Consider the following 25,463-nt stretch of genomic DNA (forward strand, 5'->3'; position numbering starts at 1 on the left):
GCATCTGTTTGAGTAATAAAGTGAATGGTGTGAGGCACAATTCTGACACATCATACAGGCTTTGAGATTCTTCTCAGCTTGTCTGAATATTTATCAAGATATTTAATCAAAATTCCTCCTCATATTTATGGCACCACAAGAACAACCTAGTTAAGATGCAGATATGCCACACAGCTCTAACAGAATAGTTCAAAATTCAGACCTGCCTTATTTATCATTTCTTGGTACAACAAGAGAACAAATTAGTGTTTTTTCCCTGAACAAATTAGTGGTTTTTTACTTTACTGACAAGTAAATTTTGCCTTTTTTCTGCAAATCTTTTTTTTGCTTCCCACATAAAACACATTGTCCTATTGTTAATACTGTTAAACACATTCATGTTTTCCTCTTGGACCTCATGATTTTCCCAACAATAACAAAGTCACTGACTACAACAGCCACCTCTGGGGTGGGTAAAAGGAACAGGAGATTGGGATAATGAAGAGCAAGAAGATAAAAGATGACTTGAAAGGTGTTTCAGAGAACATCCTTCTACCATGGAAGGAAAACATTCCCAGGTTTGGGAAGTGTTCAGAGGCCTCTCAGTCTGTCCCAAAGATGGAGAGGAGAAGGAAAAGGGAGGTTGGGAGGGATGCAGGAAGGGACAGAGGTAGGGATGGAGGGAGAAGGGAAGTGAGAGGAAGGATAGGAAGGAGGAAAGGGAAGAGAGGGGGTAGAAAAGAAAGGAAGGAAGAAATGAAAGGAAGAAGGGAGATGAGGGAAGGGAGGAGCAAATGTGGCGATTTTTGATTGTGCTGCTCCTGCATGTCTGAGAATCTGGAGACATTTGCTTAACTGAATATTATTTTTATTCTTTCATAAATCCAAAAAAACCTCACATTTTCTTTCCTTGGAAAATATGTACTATACAAGTTTTGACAGATCCCTTTTGTTCACCACTTAAAACAGAAGTCATGTATTTGAATTAAAAGGTCTTAGACAGGAGACAAAACTTTTAAGAACTAAAGGCCCCTTCTAAGGTGGCAAGTGGTGAGGATGAGGAGGAAGTAGTTTAGAAGGGAGGTTTCTAATATTTGCTTTCATCAGAGCTAAAAGCATTTGGTGGGATTTGGTGGGATTGGCCTTTGCTTACATTACCTGTACAGCCAGACTTTCATTTCATTTCAATGACCTTTTGCAGACCATGAGGAGCTTCCCCCTAAACTTTGCCTTTCCCTTGGCTGTCACTGTCCTATTTTCTGGAAAAATCCTCTTTGCCCAGGATTTTTCTCCTGGGAAGCTGAGAAGCCTCAGAAAAAAAGGAAAACAATATTATCTCATTTGCTTCTCCTGTGTTTCGCTGCTTTGGAATGTGGTTTGGAGATTGTTTATCCAACATGTAGTTGTTTGATTGGTTTCATGTGAATTGTTTTTACTTAATGACCAATCATGGTCAGGCTGTGTCAGACTCTGGAGAGAGTCATGAGATTCATAAGTATCTTGTTAAGCTTTCTGTCTGTATCCTTTCTCTATTCTTTAGTATAGCATAATTAACATAATATAACATAATATAACATAATATAATACCATAAAATAATAAATTAGCCTTCTAAGAACATGGAGTCAGATTCATCATTTCCTTTCTGCCATGGGGAACCTAGAAAATACCACACAGAAAATACTCCACTCTGAAGAAGCCAGCCTGGAGCAGAAAGGGAGCTGCTGCTGCTGCTGCTGCTGCTGCCCTGGAGCCTGGGCTGGTTTGGGCTCTCAGGTCTCAGAGCTGCATCCAGATGAAAATCCTGCCTTCACTCCAGGTGAGGAAAGCAGCAGAGTCTGGAAGATGGAAAACCACAGGATACCTGTGCCTGCACCAAATCAGACCTGGAAACACAATTTCCTGCTCAGCACACAGCCAACACAGCCACCAGAGGAGTGCTATTGGAGATAAATTGGAAGACTCAAGTCCCTTCCATCAGTTCCTTGTGCAAGGACACAAAACATGCCATAGGAATAAGAGGAAACTTTCCTGGTGTTTGGAAGCATCAGGATTTATCTAGTTTGGGGATGAATGGGGGAAATGGATTTGTAGAGAAATCTCAAAGCCTGACAGAGGGCTCACACAGTGTGCATCCACATGCAAACTTTGAGATAAGAAATGCTGACTGAGAAATGCCATGGAATAGGACAGATACTGTTGAGAGAGAAATGGAACCAGAAACAAGTTTCTAAGGATGGTTTTGTAAATAAGACTGGATACTTTGGAGAAATAGAACTATGAAAGATGCATTGTAGTGGGACCCATGAGGGGTAATTTTAAATTATTGGCTTTAAAGCATTTGCAGCATAGTGTGGCTAAAGCTGATAGGCCAAGAAACACTTACAATGTATTGTAATTTATAATGTATTGTAATTTATAATGTATTGTAATTAGGAAATGGTTGGCTTCTGATTGTGATGGCATGAATTATAACATCTGTATTGTCTCACCCTTCCCATGAGACTGAAAATGGAATGAAAGTTTTTAAAACAGCTCTGAGTTGCCCCATCTCTGGGTCACAAAGGGCTTGATCCAACAGCTGAGCAGAGGAGTGAGCACTTACAGCTGCATGGAAAAACCCAACACCTCCTCTTTCCTGCCTACCAGCCTCTGTTGAAGCCATGAAATCTGTCAGGGAGTGAAGCAGAGTTACCCCATCCAGCAGAGAGCTGTACAGACCTGCACAGAGCTGCTGGCAGCAATTACCTGGCACTCCCTGCAGCTGCACCTCCCAAACAATCTCTGTGCCTCTTTGGCACTCTGCAGGCAGGCAGGAGGAGTTTCACAGCAGCCTCCACTCACTGCCCACCATGGCTGGCTCAGAAAAGGCTCCCTGGCTGCCAGGGGAAACTCCTCAGACGTGGAACAGGGAGTGAACCTGGGGGAAACCTGAGCAAAATGCCACCAGAGCTCATCTGCCTCTTCCTGTGCACTCTGAGCGCTCCAAATCTCTCAGGTAAATGACTGAAATATCTTCACTGACCCAGGCAGGAGACAGAGAGGCTGTGAGTGAGTAATAAATTCTCCTGTCCTTTTGTTCAAGATGCCTCAGCAGCACTTAAATCAAATGAGTACAAGGTCAGGCAATCTTGAATTTTAATTCTTTTTCTAAAATGAATATCAGAATAAGCAAATGAAAAAGGCAATCTGTAAATTCTGTTCTGCAGGTCATTTCTGAACTCTAGAGGGGAATTTCAATTTGAAGGAATTTAAGTAATTCTGTATTTGTCTCTGCTCTTTTGCTGCTCTCAATTCTTCTTTCAATGCTAATCACTCTGAGCACAGGGATGCTCTGCCTGTGGAGGGGATGCAGGGTCAGAGAGGAAGGATATAAAGTGCTAATTAATAGCTCAAATCATTTCTCTGAGGAGAAGTGAATCACTCTTCTCTGAGGAGAAGAATCACTTGTCTGAGAAGACATCTCTGAGGGTCTCCTTCACCCTGGAAGGAGGCTGTGCAGTTGGTAAATCTGCTTCTCCAAGGAAATGCCCCACCCCAGACCCATCTCATAGAGCTTGGTCTCCATCTCCTGACTGCATTCCAGTGTCTGCAATCTCAGTCCTCTACAAAGCAAACATGGTCAGTCTGCCTGGGTTTTCCCTGGTCCAGGTTTCCTCAATGTGACATTTTTGGTTGTGTCAACAACATTCCGGTTGTCTTGTGCTTCATTTTTTTTCTTCTGCCTCAGAAAAAATCATTTTACAGCTGCCTCACTATTTGTAGCTCTTAGATGCTCAGAGAGAATCCAGTGACAGCATCAAGTGGTTTCTGCTGGGAAAGTTTATTCCGTGCAATAGGGAAGATTATGCCAACTATATTTTATAAGATGACAGAGATAGACAATGGTTTTTTAAAGAAATATGGAGTTGTTTTTACTGTATTTTTGCCTAAGGCTTGGCTACCTGAGTGCTGTTCCAGGCAGGAGCACTGCTGCCCGTGTGGGTGGTGACTGCCAGCCTCACACTGTGACAGAGAGTAGGAGGGCAGCTGGGATATATACCCTGTCTGCCATCCTCTTGGCCTCGGCCTGAAACACAAAAACTCACATCCCAGGCTCCTTTCTGAGCAGAGAACATTTATTGGGTGGAATGTGGATGCTCCAAGCTGCTCCTGTGGCTGTGCAGAGCAGACTCCAGGGCAGCAGGCAGTGTGTTCCTGTCTAGCCCAGGAGTTGGGGTTTGATTCTGGGTTCTGAGGACACAAAAAGCCAAAGGGGATGTACCAGGCTCTTGCTTCTTGCTGTGAGTTTGGTTAATCAGCAGATGAGGGGGGGATGGCCCCAGAGCCTGCAGGTTGGAGTTCTAGCCTAAGAGATTTTTAGCATAATGTATTATCCTCCTGGAAATTGCTATTTCTAGGACTTAGAGATGTGTGGGTTTCATTTTCAACATTTAGCTAACAAAGAAATGCCTTTCTCTTCTCAGGATGTTATAGACATTATTTTCTTGTTATCAGTGTTGAGAATTGGGAATTCCCTTGTCAGATTCCCCTGGACTGAAATTTCCCCAAGTGGAGAGTCAGACCATGCTCCAAGACATATAAAGCTGGTGGCATTGTTGGTCTCCAGATTAGCAAAAGAAGATTTAATAATACAATGCTTATTACCATAACAGGAAGGATTTTCAGCCTTATATATATATATATATATATATATAAGGCCTTTTATATATAAAGATTTAAGGGATATGCCAGGTAAAGCATTCCTGAACACTGTACTGCACCAAGTCTGAGCTTGCTGTTTCTTCTTGTGTTTGTTGAACCCTTGAAAGGAGATAATATTACAAATAAAGAGATAACTGTATTAAATTTTTACACTGTTCACATACACTTAGCAGTAAGTAGTGGTGATAGTAGTGATGAAGTAACAGCAAGTAATGAGGAAACATTATATTGTTCTATATTCACAGAGCAATGAGGATATTAAAATCTATCCCTGAGGAATGAAACTTTATTAAGGTTTATTTAAGGTATTTTAGACTGAAATGTAAGACAGACACATGTACTAGACTTGACCATGGTTTGTTTTTTTAATTGTCATTCTCTAAGGCAAAGAGAATAAAAATACTAAATTAAAAGGGCCATCCCATTCTAAATGGAAATGTATTCTTTGAGTAACAAATTAAATAGAATATACTGCTGATAGGGTAGGAGACAAAAATGCCATTTACAGAGAAAATATCATTTCTTTGGCATGACTGGAGACATTAGGGTGAGAGTCAATACCCTGGCTTGAATTATTGTAGTTTGGCTTTTCCTGTGAGGCTGCTGGTGGATCCAAAACCAGATGGAAATGTGACAGCCCTGGGCTCTCAGCCCTCTGGGTCCTGCCTGTGCTCTCTTTCCAGCTCTCTCCTGCTTTGGATGATTATTGTTTCCTTCTCCCTCAAAATGGACAAACCAGAGCTGATGGATTATTTCAGCATTCAAACACTTCACTGTTTGTACTCAGTGCTGTTTATATAATCTAGAATTGTCTTTCCTCCCACTGTTAAATTTGTGTTTGTTACAATTGCTTTGTGGGCTGTTGCAACAGATGGGTGGGAGAAACCATAAATATAATTTGCTTGGCTATGACACAGGATTATGTCTAGATCAAAAGTACTCTGGGAAAGCATGAACTCTCCTCCAAACTGTAATTTGCAGGATATAATGCCAAACAGAAACTTAAACCACTGAACTGCTTTTATAGAGGCACATATATTGTCATTGGATACAGAGTTTTTCTTGGTGAAAGAAGGAAAGAATTTCTGTATGAACTTTTCATAATTTCTGTATTTTCATAATTCTGAATTTTTCTAAATTCTGTATGAGCTTTTGTGGTTCAGCTGAAGTGAGGTGGCAGTCACTGTGCCAGTAGAAGACTCACTGGTTTTGACAAGAAAAAAGTGCACTAAGCCAAGCATAGCCAGGAAATGAAGATTGGTCTCAGCAGACAGGAAATAACCCTTGGGCCATTACAAGACTGATAGTCCAATTCAGAACTCTCTGCTTTTAAAATAGGTTTCTAGATAGTTTAATAATATAGGGTTTAGTACTATTGAATGCAAAAAAAATTTATATCAAAAATGTCCTAAAGCCATGACTTGAAAAAATAGGAAAACCTTCAGTGCAGCTCACCTCTGCTCAGACCTGGAGCTCCATTGTGTCTCTTGAGTCCTGGGGAGAGCCAATGTTCGTTCATGGAATAAAATCTGGTATGGAATTCACACCCTCAGGTATGCCAAATCCCAAAATTAACATGGGAACCAAACACAAGGAAAAGTAACACAAAATCTGAACGTTGAGAATCATGGAGAACACAAGAGACCAAATGGGTGGTTATGCTTTGCTTTGCCAACCTTGTTCATCCTGTGATTCTGCTGCAGTGTACAGGTCATTAAAAACTTTGCTTTTTTCATTTTTTAAAGACTAAAAGTGCCTTGACTACAGTGCTCTGAGTGTATGGAGTCTCAACCTACCAGAACTGCTGATGTGGCAGAGAGTGACCCTTCTGTTTTCTAAAGGACAAGGAAGAAAATTTCTCATCCCAGAGAAATCTGAATTTTATTTCAAAGAGCAGTTGAGCATTGTGTCAACAATGTATGACCTGTGCCAAAGAATCATAAGAGAGTTGGCATAACAGTTCCCCACATCATTAGTGATTTTATAAAGATATGATAGAGGAAATTAGACAGCTATTGTTCCAATGTTTTAAAAAAACATTGCTCATGGACTTGTCAGCCTGGTTTGATCCTGGGTAGAACAACTGACAATTTACTGCTTGACTTTCTGAACATGGCTCAGAAGAAAACACCCTTTTTAGTGGCAGTTAAAGACAAACCTGGTTAAGTGAAATAAATTTAATCAAAAAATAATCTTACAGTAACACATAGTGATAGCACAGTTACCTTGTTTTGGGGAGAGTGTTCACCAGTGGGTTGATAGAAACCAGTCCATCCATTCTTCCCTCCCAGTGGTTCTTTGGGAACCATTCCCTGCTGAGCAGAGAAAATGGGATTCTCCTGGGACTGGAAAGTAGCAGAAGTCTGATAAGTTTACACAGTGTAGTGCAGGATGTGTCCATGGGGAATCTTGCCTCCTGTGCTTCAAAGGATCTTATATGAAGATACCCCAGGGTAAAATCAACTACCATCCCATAGTCATGCTATGGAAACCTCAGAGGGAAGTAATAATTCCAGCTATAGAGCATGGAATAAGCTTATTCTATTAATAAACTTTGATCACAGCATACAGGCCCCTCCATTGTCAGAATCACATTCTCTGAAAAAATCCCTTTGCCCAGGATTTTTCTCCTGGGAAGCTGAGAAGCCTCAGAGAAAAGGAAAACAATTCTGATCTCATTTGCTTCTCCTGTGTTGTGCTCATGTGGAATGTGTTTGGAGATTGTTTACCCACAGGTGATTGTTCCATTGCATTCTGCTGGGAGCTGTTTTCACTCTTTGGCCAATCAGGGCCAAGCTGTGCCAGGACTCTGGAGAGAGTCACCAGTTTTCATTATTATCTTTTTAGCCCTCTGTATGTATCCTTTCTGTATTCTTTAGTATAGTACAGTATTCTTTAATATAATATAGTATCATAAAGTAATAAATTAACATTCTGAAAACATGGAGTCAGACTCATCATTCCTGCCTTCATCAGGACATTCCCTGCTAATACAATAAAGGAGCTGGCCCAGAGCTGGGATCTCCCTCAGCAGCAAATCCAGGAGGAAAGGAGCAGCACATTTGGAACCACAGCCTCCTTGGAACAGTTTATGGAGTGCCCCAGAGCCAAGTCTGTTATTTGGCTCCATTAAACCCAACTGGAGGGCTTGGCCTTTTCCTCCCACCACAAAAACTGTGGTGGGAAAGCTCTGCTGAGGTCACTGTTGGACTGCAGATCTCAGCCTGGGATGGGCAGAATTCATCAGCTTCAGCCAGGCAAGAAATTCTCTCTCCTGAACCAGAACTGAAATTCATCCATCTTTGGAAGTTATTCATTATTTCATGAGGGAGCAATCCTCACTCACACAGAGGTCTTGGTCAAACTGTTTTAGTGATACAATGAAAAACAGAAATAAGGAAAAGGAGCACTTTTAGCTGAGCTGCTCCATCCTTTCTTCTTCTCTGTAAAATACTTCAAACACTGAAGTGACTGTAGTGAAATGAAGCGTGTCCATCTCTGATGCAAAACACTGTTTTGCACTATTCTTCTAAGCTTTTTTTTTTCCCCCACCACTTAATTCTTTTTTTTTTTCTCCCTTTCTTTTGCTGGGAATTTTAGGAGGAGATGCTTTGTTGCCAGCACCTCATAGTATCTCCATTCTTTCAACCAACATGAAACACTTCTTAACTTGGAGTCCTGTGATCGTCCAGGGAGCAACTGTGAGATACTCAGTTGAGTTTCAAGGGTAACTACTAAATTTTTTTTTAATTCTTTTTGCCTTTTGAACATTGTTTATCTCAACTTTAGGCTCTAAATTTTTGGGTGTCTAGTTCATATTCAGTTCACAATCCTAAGAGAAGTTTAGTACTGTTAATGAGAAAGGAAAAATTCCTTTTGCTCCAATTCTGGAACAGTTTGCAAGTTAATAGATGCTGGAGTAATCCAAGGTATGCATCAATTCCATATAAGAAATCTGTCTCTATCCAAGAATTCAAAAGTTAAGAAGCTTTGCAACATTTTATTTAGAGAAGGAAGGATAAAACATTGAACTTTATTTTTTGTAACCATTTTAAACATCTGACACCACAGGAGGTTTCTGGTACATCTTGAGCTCTGACTTTTTATTATTATATGGCTTTGGGACTGGGGATTGTGGAAACTCAGGGCACTGGGAATATTTCTTCGCTCTGGTGTGCCCTGACCCCCAGGGGAGCACTGACTTTGACTTTTATTCATGGAGAAAGTTTTCCAGACTTCAAGATTGACTAGAATCCACAAAAGTGTGCAATAGATTATAGAGAGTGGTATAGGTGTATCATTGGGTGAGAAACTTAGGTTTTGGGATTTTTAGTACGTTCTGGATGGAAGCAAGATGGAGGGCACAGGGTGTTGTCCTGGGTTTCTTCTTCATGCTTCTTCTTCCTCCTTCTTCATGGGTTTGGGTGGCATTTTGTAATTGGGTGGAAAATCTGTGTTGCAGCTCTGTGGGATCAGTTATTGGGTTAAAAGGGAAAATAATCCAGGTGTCAGTTCTTAATTGGATAGTTTAGTCTTAAAAAGACCTTGGAACAAGAAATTGTTGGCCATTTTGTGCCTTCTAATGAAAAGCTGCCCAACTCACAGTAGTGAGACTGTTTCACTGATAAGAAGTAATAAACACTTGAGTCTGAACATAAATTACTGTCTCAATTAGTGCCTTCAATAGAGACCTAGAAAAACCAAGGACTGGTACCCCCACAGGGGATGATCAAGTCAAATGAGTGGGCAGGGCTTGATGCATCAACACTGTGTGGGCAGTCCCCACCTCCCACAGCACCGCGCTGCATTTGGCTCACGAACTTGGGGTGATTTTCTCCAGATAAGATCCAAAACACACCCACACTGCTTCCAAACACCTGTGGTGCTCCATCCCCAGTGCCTCCCAGTGCAGGTTTTACCTGGAAAGAACCCAGCAGCAGCTTTGGCTGCACAGACAGAGCTCGTGTCAGACTGCTGCCTGCTTCCTCTCCTCCTCAGGGAATACGAGCGGGAATACGCCAACGGGAGCTGGATCCCCATCTCGGAGTGCTCCCTCACCACAGCCACCATCTGCAACCTCACCGAGGACATCTCAGCCTCTGTGGCCTACAAGCTGCGTGTCAGGGCAGAGCTCGGTGCCACCAAGTCACAGTGGGGCACCACCAAAGGCTTCTTCAACCGCGCCATGAGTGCGTCCTGCTCTTCAATGGCACCTCCTGGGCAGCGTGCTCACAGCTGGGTGTGCTCACAGCTGGGTGTGCTCACAGCTGGGTGTTGGGGTGTGCTCACAGCTGGGTGTGCTCAGAGCTGGGTATTGGGGTGTGCTCACAGCTGGGGGTGCTCACAGCTGGGTGTGCTCACAGCTGGGTGTGCTCACAGCTGGGTATTGGGGTGTGCTCACAGCTGGGTGTTGGGGTGTGCTCACAGCTGGGTGTGCTCACAGCTGGGTGTGCTCAGAGCTGGGGGTGCTCACAGCTGGGTGTTGGGGTGTGCTCAGGTGCCCGCTTGTGCCCAGTGCATGGCAGGCAGAGCACAGACATGCACAGAGCACACCCTGTTTCTCAGCTGCTCCCATCCTGGGCTGGGGGGGTTCCCTTCTCAGACAATGTTCTTGGGCATGAGTTCATCCCAAGGCAGAGACAAATTCATCTGGGATTGAATTTCAAGGGTTTCAAAGATAAGCAAGATGGCTGCAGGGATTTCCTTTCACAGGCTAGTCATTCTTACCCTTAAAGATTTCTGTTCAACCAGGCTTGCTGTCATTTAATCCAAGCCAGGTAGTGACCTCTAAGAGGTCCAGAACCTGATCCTAAGGGAGCTTTTACTCAGAAAACAGCCCTGTCATGCTCCATGTGCCTTGTACTGTCCTGAAAATCCCATCCATGGTTCCTTCTTCCCATGGTGCCAGATCTGTGAGGTAACCTCAGAAGAGGAGAGAAAACTGGAACCCACAGCATTAATTTCCTCCTAGCAATGCAGGATGTTTTCTCCATGTCCTTCCACATCCTGCAAAGCCTGAGGTGAGCTCAACCCAAGGATTACAATGAGCACACTGTTTCCAAGATTTCTCTGGAATAATTTCCTCTGTCCTCTACCATGTAGTCAACAAAAACTGTGGTGGGAAATCTCTGCTGAGGTCACTGTTGGACTGCAGCTCTCAGCTTGGGATGGGCAGCACTCATCAGCTTCAGCCAGGCAAGAAGTTCTCTCTCCTAAACCAGAACTGACTCAATATTAAAAATTCCTCCAACTTCGGAAGTTATTCACTACTTCATGAGAGAGCAATCCTCACTCACACAGAGGTCTTGGTCAAAGCAGCACCATCAGAAGTGCCACCTAAGCTGTGACTGTGTCTCTTTGTGTGGAAGCATAGTCTAGAGAGTGCTTTAGATAAAAAATCCTTCCCTTTTCCAGCAGCTGTGGAGGCACAGACAGAGGCACAGACCACACTGTCAGGCAGAGACAGGGCAAGGACACCCCTGAGACTGACAGGAACAAAAGCAGCAGCATCTCATGGTTCAGTGAAGTATTTGGCAGCTTGATCCTGTGTCTTAGGGACCCCAAAACAGCCTTCAGACTGAGCTGTGACAGTTCAGAGGCTACAGCTTGCACTGGGATTCAGTGTGAATGTGACAGATGTTTAAAAGAGAAAGAGAAGTCCCTGCAAGTTCTTGTCCTTATGCATTTTTCCTGCTCTGCTGTGACACCTCTTGGGAAGCCTGGCAGTGAATCTGAGAGGAGCAAAGGGACTCAGACCCAGCCCACAGGTCCTGTCAGGGGCTCACAGGCAGCCAGGGCTCCTCCAGACTGCACAGCCCCAGGGACAAAGCCACAGGGGCAGAAGCACACCAGATCATGGAAAACACTTTGAAAAGATCTTCCTAAAGCAAACAGTTTAGTCAGTCTTCCTTCTTCATTTCTCATCATTCAAAGAGTTGGTATCCAGTGTGCCAGCACAGAACTAGATAGAAATGCTCCTGTTTGCTTGACAGCTGCATCTTGCAATGTCCTTTTGTTAATACATTACACAATATTTGCTTTTAACCACCAAATGATAACAGGTTGTTTTGTTTTTTTTTTAATTTTGAGATGTAGTGCTAAGGAGATTTTCACCTTTTTTTTTTTTTTCAGCTTTTCATTTAGAAGTACAAAGTAGATTTCCAGATCTCCCATTTATGGCACACTCATCATGTACATACTTGGATTTTATGTTTTCATATTGCTCAGTATTAGTGGCAATTCTCTGGATGTAAGAGCAAATTCTATTAAGAACATCTCTTCTATATGGCACTATGCATCACTCTCCTTCCTTTCTTGAAAGCAAAGTTGAAACCCAAAGTTTCTGCTACAGCAGAGGGGTAAAAAATGGCATAGATAAGTGTGAATAATGGCACAGATAAATAGTGCAAACATGATCTCTGTACTGCCTTGAACTTCCCAGCTCATAAATGTACAGTGCAGCTTCATCTCTGCTCGATTGATTCTCATTATTTCACTCCTATTCCTCACAGCAGAATCCCAGACAAAACCAAGCTTTGAATATCAAAGTAAGCAGGAAGCAAATCGCCTCAAGATTTACTTGCATACATTTCCAAAACCTGAAGTCACAGCAGATCATCAGCCCAAGTCTGTCTAAAACCATGCAGACACTAAAAGAAAATCAGGATTCATGTGAATTACCCCGAGGCTCATCATGTTTTTTTCCTTCACCTCTGAATAACTGCCAAAATTCCCACGAACAGCAGTGGTTTTTCAGCTCCTGTTCAGCTGTGTGGCAGAGCTGATCTTGCCCAGGAGTACAAGAGCTGCCCTGATTTGCTGTCCCAGACTCTGTGGCTGCTTCTGCTGCAGTTCTCGTGGCACCCTCAGGCCAGGCAGCTCCTCCACTGCTGGAGGAGAAAATTCAAAGCCTTTCAAGTTCTGTGCAGCTCAGCTGTTGCCAAATTCCCATTTGCAATGCCAGCCATGGTATTCTCCTCCTCCTGCTGGAAGTCTGCTCCTGTACTTGGACCCACAGGGAGGAAGAGCAGAGAGGGTCCTGCCCCGCTGAAGCTGTTCCTGCAGGTTGATGTTGTTCCAGTGGTGATGGCAGCCTCTCTCCCTCAGTCTGGGCAGAAGGGGGATCTCAGGGCTGTCTCTGGGTGTTAATGGTGCTCTCTGTGTTGGCAGCTTCCCTGACCCCTCCCCAGCTGAGGGCCGTGGCAGACGGGCACCATTTGCTGGTGGAGCTGGCAGACATGGGACCCTCCTTCCAGTTCCGGGTGCTCTACTGGAGGAAGGGCCAGGAGAGCAGGGTGAGTTTTACCCTCAGGGGGTAGGAAAGAACTGAGAGTGCCCTGAGGGATGCACACAGAGCCTGTTTGCCAGCCCAGCTCCTGCTCTGGGGCTGCAGGACCTGCCTGCAGTGGGTTGGTGCCACCTCACCCTGCACACACCAGGGGTTGCTGTGGGCTCCTCGTGGAGGAGCTTGTCTGCTCTTTCCACATTTCCTGCTCTAGGAAAAGGAATCCCCTCACACACCTCAACTACTGAGGTATTTTCTGTGGCCCCCATCGAAGGGAGGAAATGATGAATCTGACTCCATGTTCTTAGAAGGCTAATTTATTACTTTATGATCTATATTATATTAAATACTTTTATATAATTATAATTATATAGTAATTATAGCACTATTAATTATATTATATCTCATAATTATATATTAATTATATAATATATAATTATATATTAATTATATTAAAGAATGCTATACTACAACTATTCTAAAGAACAGAGAAAGGACACAGACAGAAGGCTAAAAGACAACAATGAAAAACCCATGACTCTCTCCAGAGTCCCAACACAGCCTGACTGTGATGGGTCATTAAGTAAAAATAATTCACCTGTTGGATAAACAATCTCCAGCCACATTCCAAAGCAGCAAAACACAGGAGAAGCAAATGAGATAATTATTGTTTTCGTTTTTCTCTGAGGCTTCTCAGCTTCCCAGGAGAGAAATCCTGGCAAAGGGATTTTTCCAGAACATATGATGGTGACAAACTATAGCTGGAAACCCCAAGTCAGAACCAAAGGTGTTTGTGCTGACTTCTCCCTCTGAACTTCATCTGGTTTACTCAGACTGGGATTAAGGTGTCAAAATGAGGTGCTGACAAACTTTTCTCAGTTTTCTGAGGCAGAAATTGCAGCATTGGTAGTCCTTGATGGATTTTTGTTCCATTAATTTATCTGTTCTGGCTTTCAATCTCTGTAAACTTCTAGCTTGTACAGCCTCCTGCAATGAGCAATTCTGCACCTTGACTCTTGTGCAGTCTCAACATTGATTTGGGGATGAGAGAGAGAACAATTATTCCCCATTCCCTCTCCCTACCACTCCATTAGTTTCATATTCTGTATCTTATTCCAGGCCAAGGACTCCCATACTCCTGAGCTGTTCCCTCTGGAAGCCCTCACAGCTATTTTTGTCTTTACCAGGGTGGGCAGGGAGAAACCTGGAGAGCCCAAGGTGCAGGAACACTCTGTGTTAGCACTGTGAAACAAAACAAGTCTTCTCACTCCCCTGTCTCTCCAGCAATTGTTAATGTGACCCCCACAGAACTGACAATCCCATGGAACCTGAACCCCAGGTTCCTGTTTCTGAGGGAGTATGCTGTGAAAATGTAGGAGAAAAATTCTCATGAGCATAATTCCACATTTCTCGGGGTTGAATTGCATTTGTTGCTTTATTACCAGATCCTCCTGCTGTTCTTCACAGTTGTCTGTCATCTTTGCTATTGTGAAGTGGGTTTTTAGTACCACCAGCAGGTATCAGTTTTCATTATTCTTCCTGATCACCTCTGCTAATACTGAGTCCCCACCATGGCTTCCTGCCACTCTCAATTAGCAATTTACTCATACAAAAGTCTTTATCTTATAAAGAGGCATCAGGAGCAGGACTGCCCACTGGGAGATCCAGCTAAATGAGATCAACCTTGTCCATGGGCTTTCTGGCACCTTAAAAACAAGCAGTAGGTTTGCATCTGTTTGTGTTCTATGAATAAAACTAATTAATTTAATTAGTTATTAAATCTTCTTCATTATATGCTCTTAATGACCTCGACATTAATTCCAAAAATTTCAGAATACTTTCTACCAACTGGACTGTTGCAAACATTAGTTTTGCTGGTCAATACAAGTCTTGTGCTGGGACTCTTATTTTTTTCAATTATTTTTACATTTGACATGTCTCATTTGATGTTTTTGCAAGAGATCACCCCAGGTAGTCATAGACCTGATTTTTTCCTTAAAATCTTTTCAAACCAATGGCCCTCCAGATCATGTTTCTGGGGAGAAGGCTATTTTAATGGTAGGAAGGACTTGCCCTGCCAGAAGAGCCCTCCTGGCTCATAGGAGTTTTCCATATGTGTGGAGCTGGAGGCTGATCAGGCCTTCTGTGAGAACAGGTTTGCATCTGCAGCACAGCAAGAGGAGCAGCTGGGGAGCTGTTAGCCATCCCCTCATGGCTGGGGACACTGGAAACAGCAAATTCATTTTGCTAGCAAGGAATACAGACCTATTTATGGCAATAAAATAATGTACTGCTGGTCACAGTTTCGATTTGCTGCAGTGTGTCTCAGTTGCACACACCAAAATCACTGGTCCATCCCCTCTCTGAGCTCCCTGGCACAGCTCTCACACCCCTGTCCCAGCACAGTGATGGTTTTGGCATCCATTACCATGAAAAACCATCACCATCACACCCAGAAAAAGCCCAGATCAGTGGAGACCTCAGACATCCCTCTCCTAGCAGGGTGCCAGGCTCTGCTCTAGGGTTGTGGCCCAGCATCATCATTAATCTCTGGCTTACAGCTCTTTCCTTCAGCCCTCCTGCCCTTCTGAGGTGTGTGGGCTCATCCTGCACCCCACTGTGCTTTGCTGGCTGCTTTCATCCTCCTTTTGTCCTGCTCACACAGGCTCAGACATCCCCTGCTGCTCCCTCCTTTCCTTGCTGGACAAGCACCATGGTGATGCCTGATCATTTTTTACATTTTCCCTTTTCTATATCTCAGTATCCTTTACAGAGATTCTTGGAGCTCTGTAGGCAATTATTGCATTCCTAGCTGCTTTTCCCAGTGCTTTTCCCACCATATTCCAAAGCCCCTATCCTACCTTGGTTCTCCCTGGGAAGCAAGGCTGAAAAGCAGCTCTTGGAGACTCATTTTCACCAATAAACTTCAGTTCCACCTGAGGGGGGAGGATTTAGAAGGGGCCTGAACTTGGAGAGGGGGGGGAGTTGCATCACCACTTTTGCTCAGTTTTTGGTGCTTTTGTCAATGATGCTAATTTACTAAACTTATAAATCAGTATTCAGCCTGTGGGGGGTGGGCTTTGTGGACACTGGAGGCCTCCAATAAAGATCAACCTTTGTGTTACCTGCTGCACTAATATTATCTCAGGAGGGTGTGTTGTTTCATTTCCAGGTTCTTTGAGGCTCCAATGGCAGGGCTGCTCTCTGAGGTGAGATCCCTGCCCTGATGTTTGTGTTGTGGGGCTGTGGCAGGTGCAGCAGAAGGTGCTGAAGGAGGTGAGCTCCGTGGTTCACCTGGACACCATGGAGGCAGGAGCTGAGTACTGTGTGAAGGCTCAGACTCACGTGCAGGCCATCAACAGGAGCAGCAGCTTCAGCCCCACGCAGTGTGTGAGGGCTCAGGGTAAGAGCCAGCCCTCCCTCCTGCCCCCTGCCCTGCCCAAAGCTTGTGGGAAATGAATTTGTAGAGAATTTTTTAAGGTAGCTTCTGAAATAGTTGGCTTCTGATTGTGATGGCGTGAATTATAAAAATCTGTGTTGTCTCACCCTTCACAGAAAACTAAAAAATAGAAAAAATAGAATAAAATAAATAGCAACAATTAAAATATTTAAAATTTTAAAATAATTAAAATATTCAAATTAAACAATATTTTTAAATTTAAAATTATAAATATTATATTATGATAATAATAATATAATAATTTCTATATGTATATGATAATATTATATTATATGGTTATATTGATATAATATATTATTGTAATAATAGTATATTATATTATAATAGTTATCTATAGATATTATATTACTATATAATATAATATCATAGTATACCAAATATTATAATAATATTATATTATTACATTAATTTATTGTAATAACATTTATTATTTTAATAAGTTCTTGTAAATAATATTATATTTTATATTATAATAATATTATAATAAATTATTATGATTATTATAATGATATTATAATAGAATAATTTAAATGAATAAAAATAAATAGAACTAAAAAAATAAAAATTATAATATAATTTAGAAAATAAATAATAATAATAAAAATAGAACACAAGTTTTTAAAACACCTCTCAGTTACCCCATCTCTAAGTCAAAAAAAACCTTAATCCAATAAATGCTCTTCCTTTTTTTCCACCCCAATCTTCTGCCTGGTTTGCAAACGTGCTGTGTTTGTTCCTTGGCAGAGGTACAGCAGGAAGGGTCAGGGGTGCAGCCCCCCAGCCTGGCCCTGGCGTTGCCTGGGGAGGGATGTGCCCAGGGTGGGTGGCAGAGCAGGCACACAGGGCTCAGGCTGGCTGCAGTGAGTGCCTGCTTCCTGCAGGGTCTCTGAGAAGCTTTGCTGCTCTCTCATTTGCAGGTGACACATCCATGTGGCTGGTTACTGCCCTCATCTCCTCTGCTGGCTTTGCTGTGGCAGTTTTTACCCTGCCTCTCCTTATCTGGAAAATAAGTAAAATCTTCCAATATTCCTGCTGCCCTGCTGCTGCCCTGCCAGACACACTGGTAACTTTTTTTTTTTTTTTTTACTGTGTTTGTTTTATTGGTTTTTAGCATGGTGGGTATTCACAGGAGCATGGGGCAGTGAGAAAAGCAGATTGCCAGGAAGCTTTGCCCTTTCCAGTGTGAGGAGCTGAACTGCAGGGATCCAGCAGCCCTGAACTGCATTTGGCCCCAAGCCCTGGGCAGGGAAGATGCTCCTGGTGCTTTTGGGGAAAGGGCTTGGGAGGCAGGGACTGCCCCTGCCTGAGCAGCTGCTCCCTGAACCCACCAGCTGTGCCACTGTCAGCACTGCTCCACGTCCCCTGCTACCCCTCTGAGCTTCTCAGCAGCTTGCCAAGGAGAAATCAACCAACAGCTCCTGGGGAAAATGTGAAAATGTCCAGTTCAAGTGAGAACACAGCTCAGCAGCTTGTGTGGCTGTGGGCTCTCTGGGCAGCTGTGGCAGGAAGGATGAGAGGAACACTTTGTGGGGAAAAGCACAAGCAGCCTGAGGGTGTTTGAGGGAGTGCATTTGTTTTCCAGGAGGAATCAGAGCCCCCCACCCAGCTGATCCTGCGGGGCAGTGAAGAAGCTGAGCAATGTGACCTGATGGTGGTTGTGATGCCCTCAGAAGAAGTTCTGCAGCTGTGGATTCAAAAAGCTCTTTAGAGCAGCCCAGAAAACAAACAGCCCCTCTGTAGCAGCTTCATCCATCCTCATCAAAAGCAAGTAAAGGTGGCAGCTGCCAGTTCCTGTCCTTGCCCTTCATACCCTTAGCCAGGAGCAGACATGGGGTGACCCAGGCCCCCTTTTTCACCAGAGCAACACCTGAAGAGCCCAGTCCCTTACTCCAAATCATTTCAGCCTCATTGTTTTTACCTCAACAAGAGCTTCCTATGTGGCTAAGCCAGCTGGAATGACCAGGGGAAAATGCAGACCCTGAAGGGAGGTGACATTCTTTGAAAAGGGCATGAGGGGATGTGGCATCCTAATCTGTGCACGTGACAGGCACAGTGCTGGTGCCACCAAAACTTGCAGAAAATAAGTAAACAGCACCATGAGGGATGCCTGGCTTTCAGGAGTGGTGTGGGAAACAGCCAGATCTCTGAAGCTCTGCAAGACCAGCAGAGCATCACTGACAGTGTACAGCTCCAGTAGCACCCAGTCAGGATGTCAAAAATGCAAAAGCTGTGTATTGTGGAATTCACCTTCTCTGAATAAATCCCTTCACCCAGGATTTTTCTCCTGGGAAGCTGAGACACCTCAGAGAAAAGGAAAACAATTCTGATCTCATTTGCTTCTCCTGTGTTGTGCTCATGTGGAATGTGTTTGGAGATTGTTTACCCACAGGTGATTGTTCCATTGCATTCTGCTGGGAGTTGTTTTCACTCTTTGGCCAATCAGGGCCCAGCTGTGTCAGGACTCTGGAGAGAGTCAGGAGTTTTCATTATTATCTTTTTAGCCTTCTGTAAGTATCCTTTCTGTATTCTTTAGTATAGATTCTTTAATATACTATAGTATAATAAAGTAATAAATCAGCCTTCTGAGAACATGGAGTCAGACTCATCATTCCTGTTGTTGCTCTATTTCTAGAGTCCCATACTGTTGTTATCAGATTTCTAAAGTCCCATACCTCCTCGGTGCATTCTTATGGCTGCAGATCTTCACAGCACAGACTCCTTCCTCTGCATCTTGCTCTTTCTCAGTTCAGGGCTCCTTCAAGGCTCTCCCTGACTGGCCAACCCACCCCCTTTTATCCCAGTCATCTTTATTGGTCATAGCTGCAGCCCAGTTAAGGACATCACAGCTGCAGCCCATCAAGGACAACCAGGACCACCTGGGGCAAAGCCTCTATACAGATATTCAAGTACAATACATGCATTTTGCTAGGACTCAAAGGCCACCTCTACTATATTTCCCCCTTTTCTTTTACTTGTTAACAGTCGTACAGATATTCAAGTACAACACACATATTTCCTTGCTCAAAGGCCATACTCTTTCACAGCTCCTTGACCCAAAAGCTATATTCTTTCACAGCTCTTGGCTGTCTCATCTTCTACCAAATATCACTGCAGCTCTTGGCTGCCACAGCTCTTGGCTGTCTCATCTTCTACTAACTATCACATCAGGGTCACCAATTGTTATTGTTCTATTTCTAGAGTCCATACCTCCTCAGTGCATTCTTATGGCTGCAGATCTTCACAGCACAAACTCCTTCTTCTGCATCTTGTTCTTTCTCAGTTTAGAGCTCCTCCAAGGCTCTTCCTGACTGGCCAACCCACCCCCTTTTATCCCAGTCATCTTCACTGGTCACAGCTGCAGCCCATCAAGGACAACTGGGACCTCCCGGGGCAAAGCCTCTATACAGATATTCAGGTACAATACATTTCCTCCACTATAATTCCTGCCCTCATCAGGACATTCCCTGCAAATACAAAAGTGTATTCATGAAGGAAAAACCAAGACCTTTAGGGAGAAGCAAATTAGGGGTGAATTATTTAAATGAGAGAGGATTGGAGTAGAGAAAGATTGGGAAAAGACAGAGAAAGGTAGGCTCCAGCAATAGTTAAAGAAATGCGAAAAGACAAAAAATTATGTGTAAATAGTGGCCAGGATCTCCCTGGGTGCTTGCTGGGCATCCCTGTGGTTCAACACCATACCTGAAACAGGACAGGGATTATTTCACACAAGGCAGATGTGTTGCTGTGGTCAGGAGGGCCAGAGTGAGGGGCAAATGCAGTTCTTATCTTGGCAAACAGGAATATCAGGCTGGATGGATCAAGCATCACAGCATTGTCATTTAGTGACCATCCCAGGCCTGACAACACCATTATCCTCCAGGCATCTTGTCCTCTTGAGGAAGGAAATTGCAAATGATAAGAGAAATTCCTTCTAAATACAGATAAAATGCAGGTGTTGTGTATATTGCAATTATGGCTGTCACACTGGAAAAAAATCATTTTCTCACCTGTAAAGCAGAGACATGTGCCAGCAGGCCATGAAAAGACATTGATCTGAGAAGCTTTTCTCAAAAGTTTTCAGTGGTTTTGCTGAAATGCAAGACATCTCAAAGAGTGCACCTTTTCCAGTTCCATTCTTGCAACCTTGTGTGAGGCCATCGGGTGGCAACAAAGCACTGTGGAAAGGCAGAAGTGGCTCAGGAGCCTGTACCTGTGCTCTGCCTAGGCACTGTGATCCCTGGCTCCTGGCCAGCCCCTCATTTTCCAGTTGCAGCCCACTTGTTTGGTGGATTCCTGTCTCATTTGCTTCTTTCTGGACAATGTTGGAGTGCAGAGCTTTGGTGTTCAATTTTAAGATTGGTATTGCGGAATATTGACCAAATTACAGGGTGAGAAAATCCGTGCAGGTCTGGGCATTGAAGACTCAGCATTCATTATTAGTTTGTTGATAATTAGCTGGGAAATGCCTGGCTACAAGCACCCATAAGATGCTGGGCCCACAGATGATTTGGGAGTGAAGAGGAAAAGAGCATTTCCATGGGCAGGAATGACCCAGCAGGTCTCACCCTCCCTAAACCAAGCTGGAGCAGCAATGGGAGGCAGGCAGGAGTGATTCTGGCAATGAGCTGCAGTGTTTGGGGAGCACACACAGCACAGAACTTCAGTTCCTTGCAGGGTCAAGGGCTCTTGGGCAAACATCCCTTTGCACAGCTTTGCCCAGTGCTTGAATTTTCAAGGGCAGCTCCACATCACAGAGGTCTTGGTGCTGGGGCTGGTTTAGGGAGCTCCTGTGCCTCACATTTATCTTTATTTTATACCCCATTGATTCAGATGAGTTCAGTGCCTTGATTTCTCAGTGCCTTGATTTCTAGACACCCCACAGGGGTGTCCCCATGCAGGAAATGATCCTCTGGCTTGTCCATGCCATAGATCCAAGAAGCCTCAGCAGATCCTCCTATCTCTTGCCCCCACACTGCTGCATTTTCAACACCACAGAATCAGAATCTTCTGAGCTGGAAGGGACCCACGAGGACAAACAAATCCAGCTCTTAAGTGAATGGCCCATATGGGGATCAAACCCACAATCTTGGCATTATCAGCACCATCCTCTAACCAGCTGTGGCAGCAGCAGCATTGTTCAGGGGTATGTAGAAAAGAAGGGAAATAAAAGGCCATTGAATGTGAAGGGCGTTTAAAAAATTATTTTCCTGTGTATTTTCCAGCTGCACATTAAGCATAGAGCATATGTTTCTTCCCCACTTGCAATAACAGATTTTATGTCCTTCCTCATTGCCAATAAAGCAGTTAAACTGTTGTAGAAAACTGCACAGACAACATTAAACAAAAGAAACACCCGAGAAAAAATTCTTAAAATGGGGACATGGGAGAGAACAGTGTAAGTGCCACTGCCTCCTTAGCAGACTACTCTCAATTTACATTAGGATATTCCAGTTTATGGCAGCTTGAAGCCAAATTTGAGATGGTGATTGAAAATCCTTTTCAACCTCCTCCTTTTGAAGAATGTGCTGCATTTTGTTAAGGCTGAAAATCATGGTAGAGAACAAGAACGACTCCCCTGCCTGCCATGTACACAGGGCAGGGTGGCATTGGCATGGGCAGCTGCCATCACTGACTCCTTAATTCATTTTCCTGCTATCCAAAGGTTGATTTTGGCATGGCAAACACTGCCTTTGATAACTGATTTTGCTCCCACCACCAGGATACCACCTTGCAAAAAGGCCCAGACCATTCACCTCAGTGAAGAATGTGTATGTGTGAGCTTTGCTCTGTTCCTTTCCCTTCATGAGGTACAAAGTGCCTCCATTTCTTTCAAAATAAACTTTTCTACTTTCCACAAAAAGTGTTGCATGGAAATAAAGCAAAAAGCTGCATCATCTTCTGAGTGAGTTTTGGTTTTGTGCTCTGTTACCTGTGGGATGTGAGTCCAAAAACCCAACCTTTTAATGAAGACTTTGTAAGAACAGAAGAAGTGGTAATTAGAACATTTTCAAAGAAAAAATTATGAAGATCAGCATAAAAACTGTGGATAACCTGAGAATTTCAGCAGAGTTACATATTGCTGCATTGACAAGAAAGCATGGAATTCAATTATCTGTTCCATGACACTAACAGCCTGGAATATAGGGTAATTTTTCCTCTGAACTATATTTCATTAGAAGTATATTGCTTTTTGCAATTTTTATTCATTTCTCTCTCCAATCAAACCGAGATCTTTAACTTGATAAATTACCATTTTACATGTTTCCTACATTATTATTTTATGTTTTGTCTCTTTTCTTACAAAATCTAGAGGTAACCAAAAGCACTACTTTGACTGCAAATCAGTTCCATTTCTTGTGAAGGTGGTACTCTGTCCTGCAAATAAACTGCTACAAAAATAATAAACATCCAAACCAGAGACAGATATTTATTGCTTGAAGAATTTGCCTACAGATGATTCTGTTGCTATTACAGTGTGAAACAGCAGAAACAGAAAATTACTCAGTTCACGTCTCTTGTGGTGCTTCTCAATAAATGGAACTATTAAAAAAAAATCAGAAATTACTAAATCAAGACATAAAAGCAATTAAAAGATGGCAAGGTTAAGTGAAATTGCCCAGGTAAATACTGCACACGGAGCCCTAATTTGGTTTCCTGCCGTGCATGGGCTATAATTTAACTGTTACTACAGAAATGGCCCCTTCTGAGGATTTTAATGTCCATGATTTGCTTGGGATCAACTCAGAGCTTTGTTAGGAGCCAAGGACAAGCTGTGCCCATGCAGGCAATGGTCCTGCCACACACACCCTGCCCACCCCACAGCCCCAGGCAGGGCTGGCAGCAGCTTCCCCTGGATTCACACATCCTCAGTGCTGGAATCCAGAGAGATATGGGGGCACTGCCAGCCTGAGCTCTGCTGGCATGGCTGCATTTAATGGTGTTAGGATGACTTGAGGAGTTTTTAAATATTTTTAAATTATGAATTTATATTTTAAATTTGTGTTTTTAATTTTAAAAATATTTTAATTTATATTTTTCATTTTAAAAATATTTTATATTATTCTTTCTTTGATCAGACGCCTGAATCAAGAGTGTGAGGCCTATTTAGAGACTAAGCACAGGTTTAAGTCAATACATTCTACCTTAAGTCAAACAATTCCCATTTGGCAGAGCTATTTTAACTGTCTCTATCAGTATCCAATCCTGCAGTTTCTGTTAAGGGTGTTATTGTATTTGCAGGGGGTGCCCCAATGAAGGCAGGAATGATGCATTTGACTTTATTTTTTTACAAGGTTGATTTATTATTTTATTATACTATATTATATTAAAGAATACTATACTAACTATACTAAAAAATACAAAAAGGATACTTACAGAATGCTAAAAAGATAATAATGAAAACTCCTGACTCCTTCCAGAGTCCTGACACAGCTTGGCCATAATTGGCCAAAGAGTGAAAACAACTCCCAGCAGAATGCAATGGAACAATCTCCTGGGGGTAAACAATCTCCAAACACATTCCAGACAAACACAACACAAAAAAAAAGCAAATAAAATATGAATTGTTTTCCTTTTCTCTGAAGCCTCTTAGCTTCTTAAGAAAAAAATCTTAAGCAAAATATTTTTCAGAAAATGTAGAAACCACAGGGTGTTGTATTAACACACACAAATACCTGGGATCTGTGAAACCTGGGTGATTTGGGCACCATCAGCAGAGCCCATGGTGGAGGAAAGGAAAGTCTCTTCAAAGATGCACACAACCTCAGAGGTCAAGGGGAGAGGTAGAGTGTTCCCTACCCGACACCTTGCACGATACTGAGAATAGAAAGGACTTTTCCCCATCCAAAACCCAATCAAGAAAGGGGTTGGAAAGAGGAAAATTCATGACCAGCTGTGAAGCTGGAAATACAGCTCCCAAGCTGAGCAGTCAGTGTGGTGCTGCTGAACCTTTCCTTCCTGTAGCTCCATTCCCATTTGAGCTCACAGAAGATTCATAACACTTTCCCTTTGAAGAATTGCTCTCTCATTTTGCCCCTTTGCTGAGGTCAGAGAGTTCATGTAGATCTGTGAGAGTGGTCTTTGATAGCAGCCAGCTGCAGCTCTGTCCTTTTATCTTATTGTGGTCTCCAAAGCAGCCTTCCCCTGCACCAGCCCTCCCTGCTCTCTGCTTTCTCTCTGCTCAGTGTCCTGCTTGTCCTCCAGGTTGCTCATCCATCTCCTCCCTCCTGCTGCTCTCCAGACAGGCTGATGGCTGGCATTCTCCCTCTTTCTGCCAAGTCCTGGCCTTGACTCCCTCTTCTGCCATCTGCTACAACTTCATTGTGAAATTTCGCATTGTTCAGAGCCACACTCTGCTGGGTTTGGTGCTGCCTCAGAAGTCCCTCAGTTTGGGGGATGTCTTTCCCCATGACACTTTGTGCTATTTTGGGGCAGTCTTAGCCAGGCCTTCTCAGGCAGTTTGGCATTTTCTTAGCCACTTCTGCATCCTCATTTTCCTCACTTTTCCTTCCATGCACTGTGAAAAGCTGTCCCCAGCCAGGCAGGAGCTTTCCAAGCACCAGCCTGTCTTCTGCCTGCTGACCTTTTCTCTTCCCCTTGGAACAGTTATGCAATTACCTGCCTTCGCTCTGGAGACACATCTTTGCCACTACATTTTGCTTTCAGTATTGATCTCTTGATTTTTAGTTTGGTTGCTTTGTCTTCTGCTCTGCTCCTGGGGGACAGATTTCTGCTCAAATTGAGGTTTGCTACTGAAAGGTTTAAAACCTGCTGGCTGTGTGTATAAATTTGGTGTGCTCTAGAACTTCTCTCCCAATGGAGACTAAATGCAGTGTCCTGTTACATTCAGGTCCCAGAGCCAGCCTGACCCTCCTGCCTCCCTGCCCTCACCTTCAGCATCACTGCCCTGATGGGATCATGGGCACATCCCAGGGGCTCTTGGTGCCCTGGCTTGGAATAAGCCCCCATGTGCACCCATTTTCTGCATGGCCCCATCAAAAAGCCATCCCTGCACCTAAGCAGCCTCTTCCACTCTGCTC

The 25,463-nt window shown here is 43.4% G+C and overlaps 1 protein-coding gene across 1 annotated transcript; it reads left to right on the forward strand.

Annotated features, from left to right (window-relative positions):
• Positions 1–631: 631 nt before the first annotated feature.
• On the forward strand, positions 632–18,544 carry IL20RB (interleukin 20 receptor subunit beta). The gene is made up of 8 exons (XM_071444698.1): positions 632–649; positions 2,786–2,975; positions 8,282–8,408; positions 9,680–9,870; positions 12,851–12,975; positions 16,218–16,368; positions 17,343–17,488; positions 18,008–18,544. Exons 1-8 carry the CDS (start codon positions 632–634, stop codon positions 18,131–18,133), a joined length of 1,074 nt encoding a protein of 357 aa, XP_071300799.1. The 3' UTR covers positions 18,134–18,544.
• Positions 18,545–25,463: the final 6,919 nt, after the last annotated feature.

Source organism: Agelaius tricolor, unplaced genomic scaffold (genome assembly GCF_023055355.1).
Source record: "Agelaius tricolor isolate 1412-34295 unplaced genomic scaffold, bAgeTri1.0.p SCAF_19, whole genome shotgun sequence".
Classification (NCBI taxonomy): Eukaryota; Metazoa; Chordata; class Aves; order Passeriformes; family Icteridae; genus Agelaius; species Agelaius tricolor.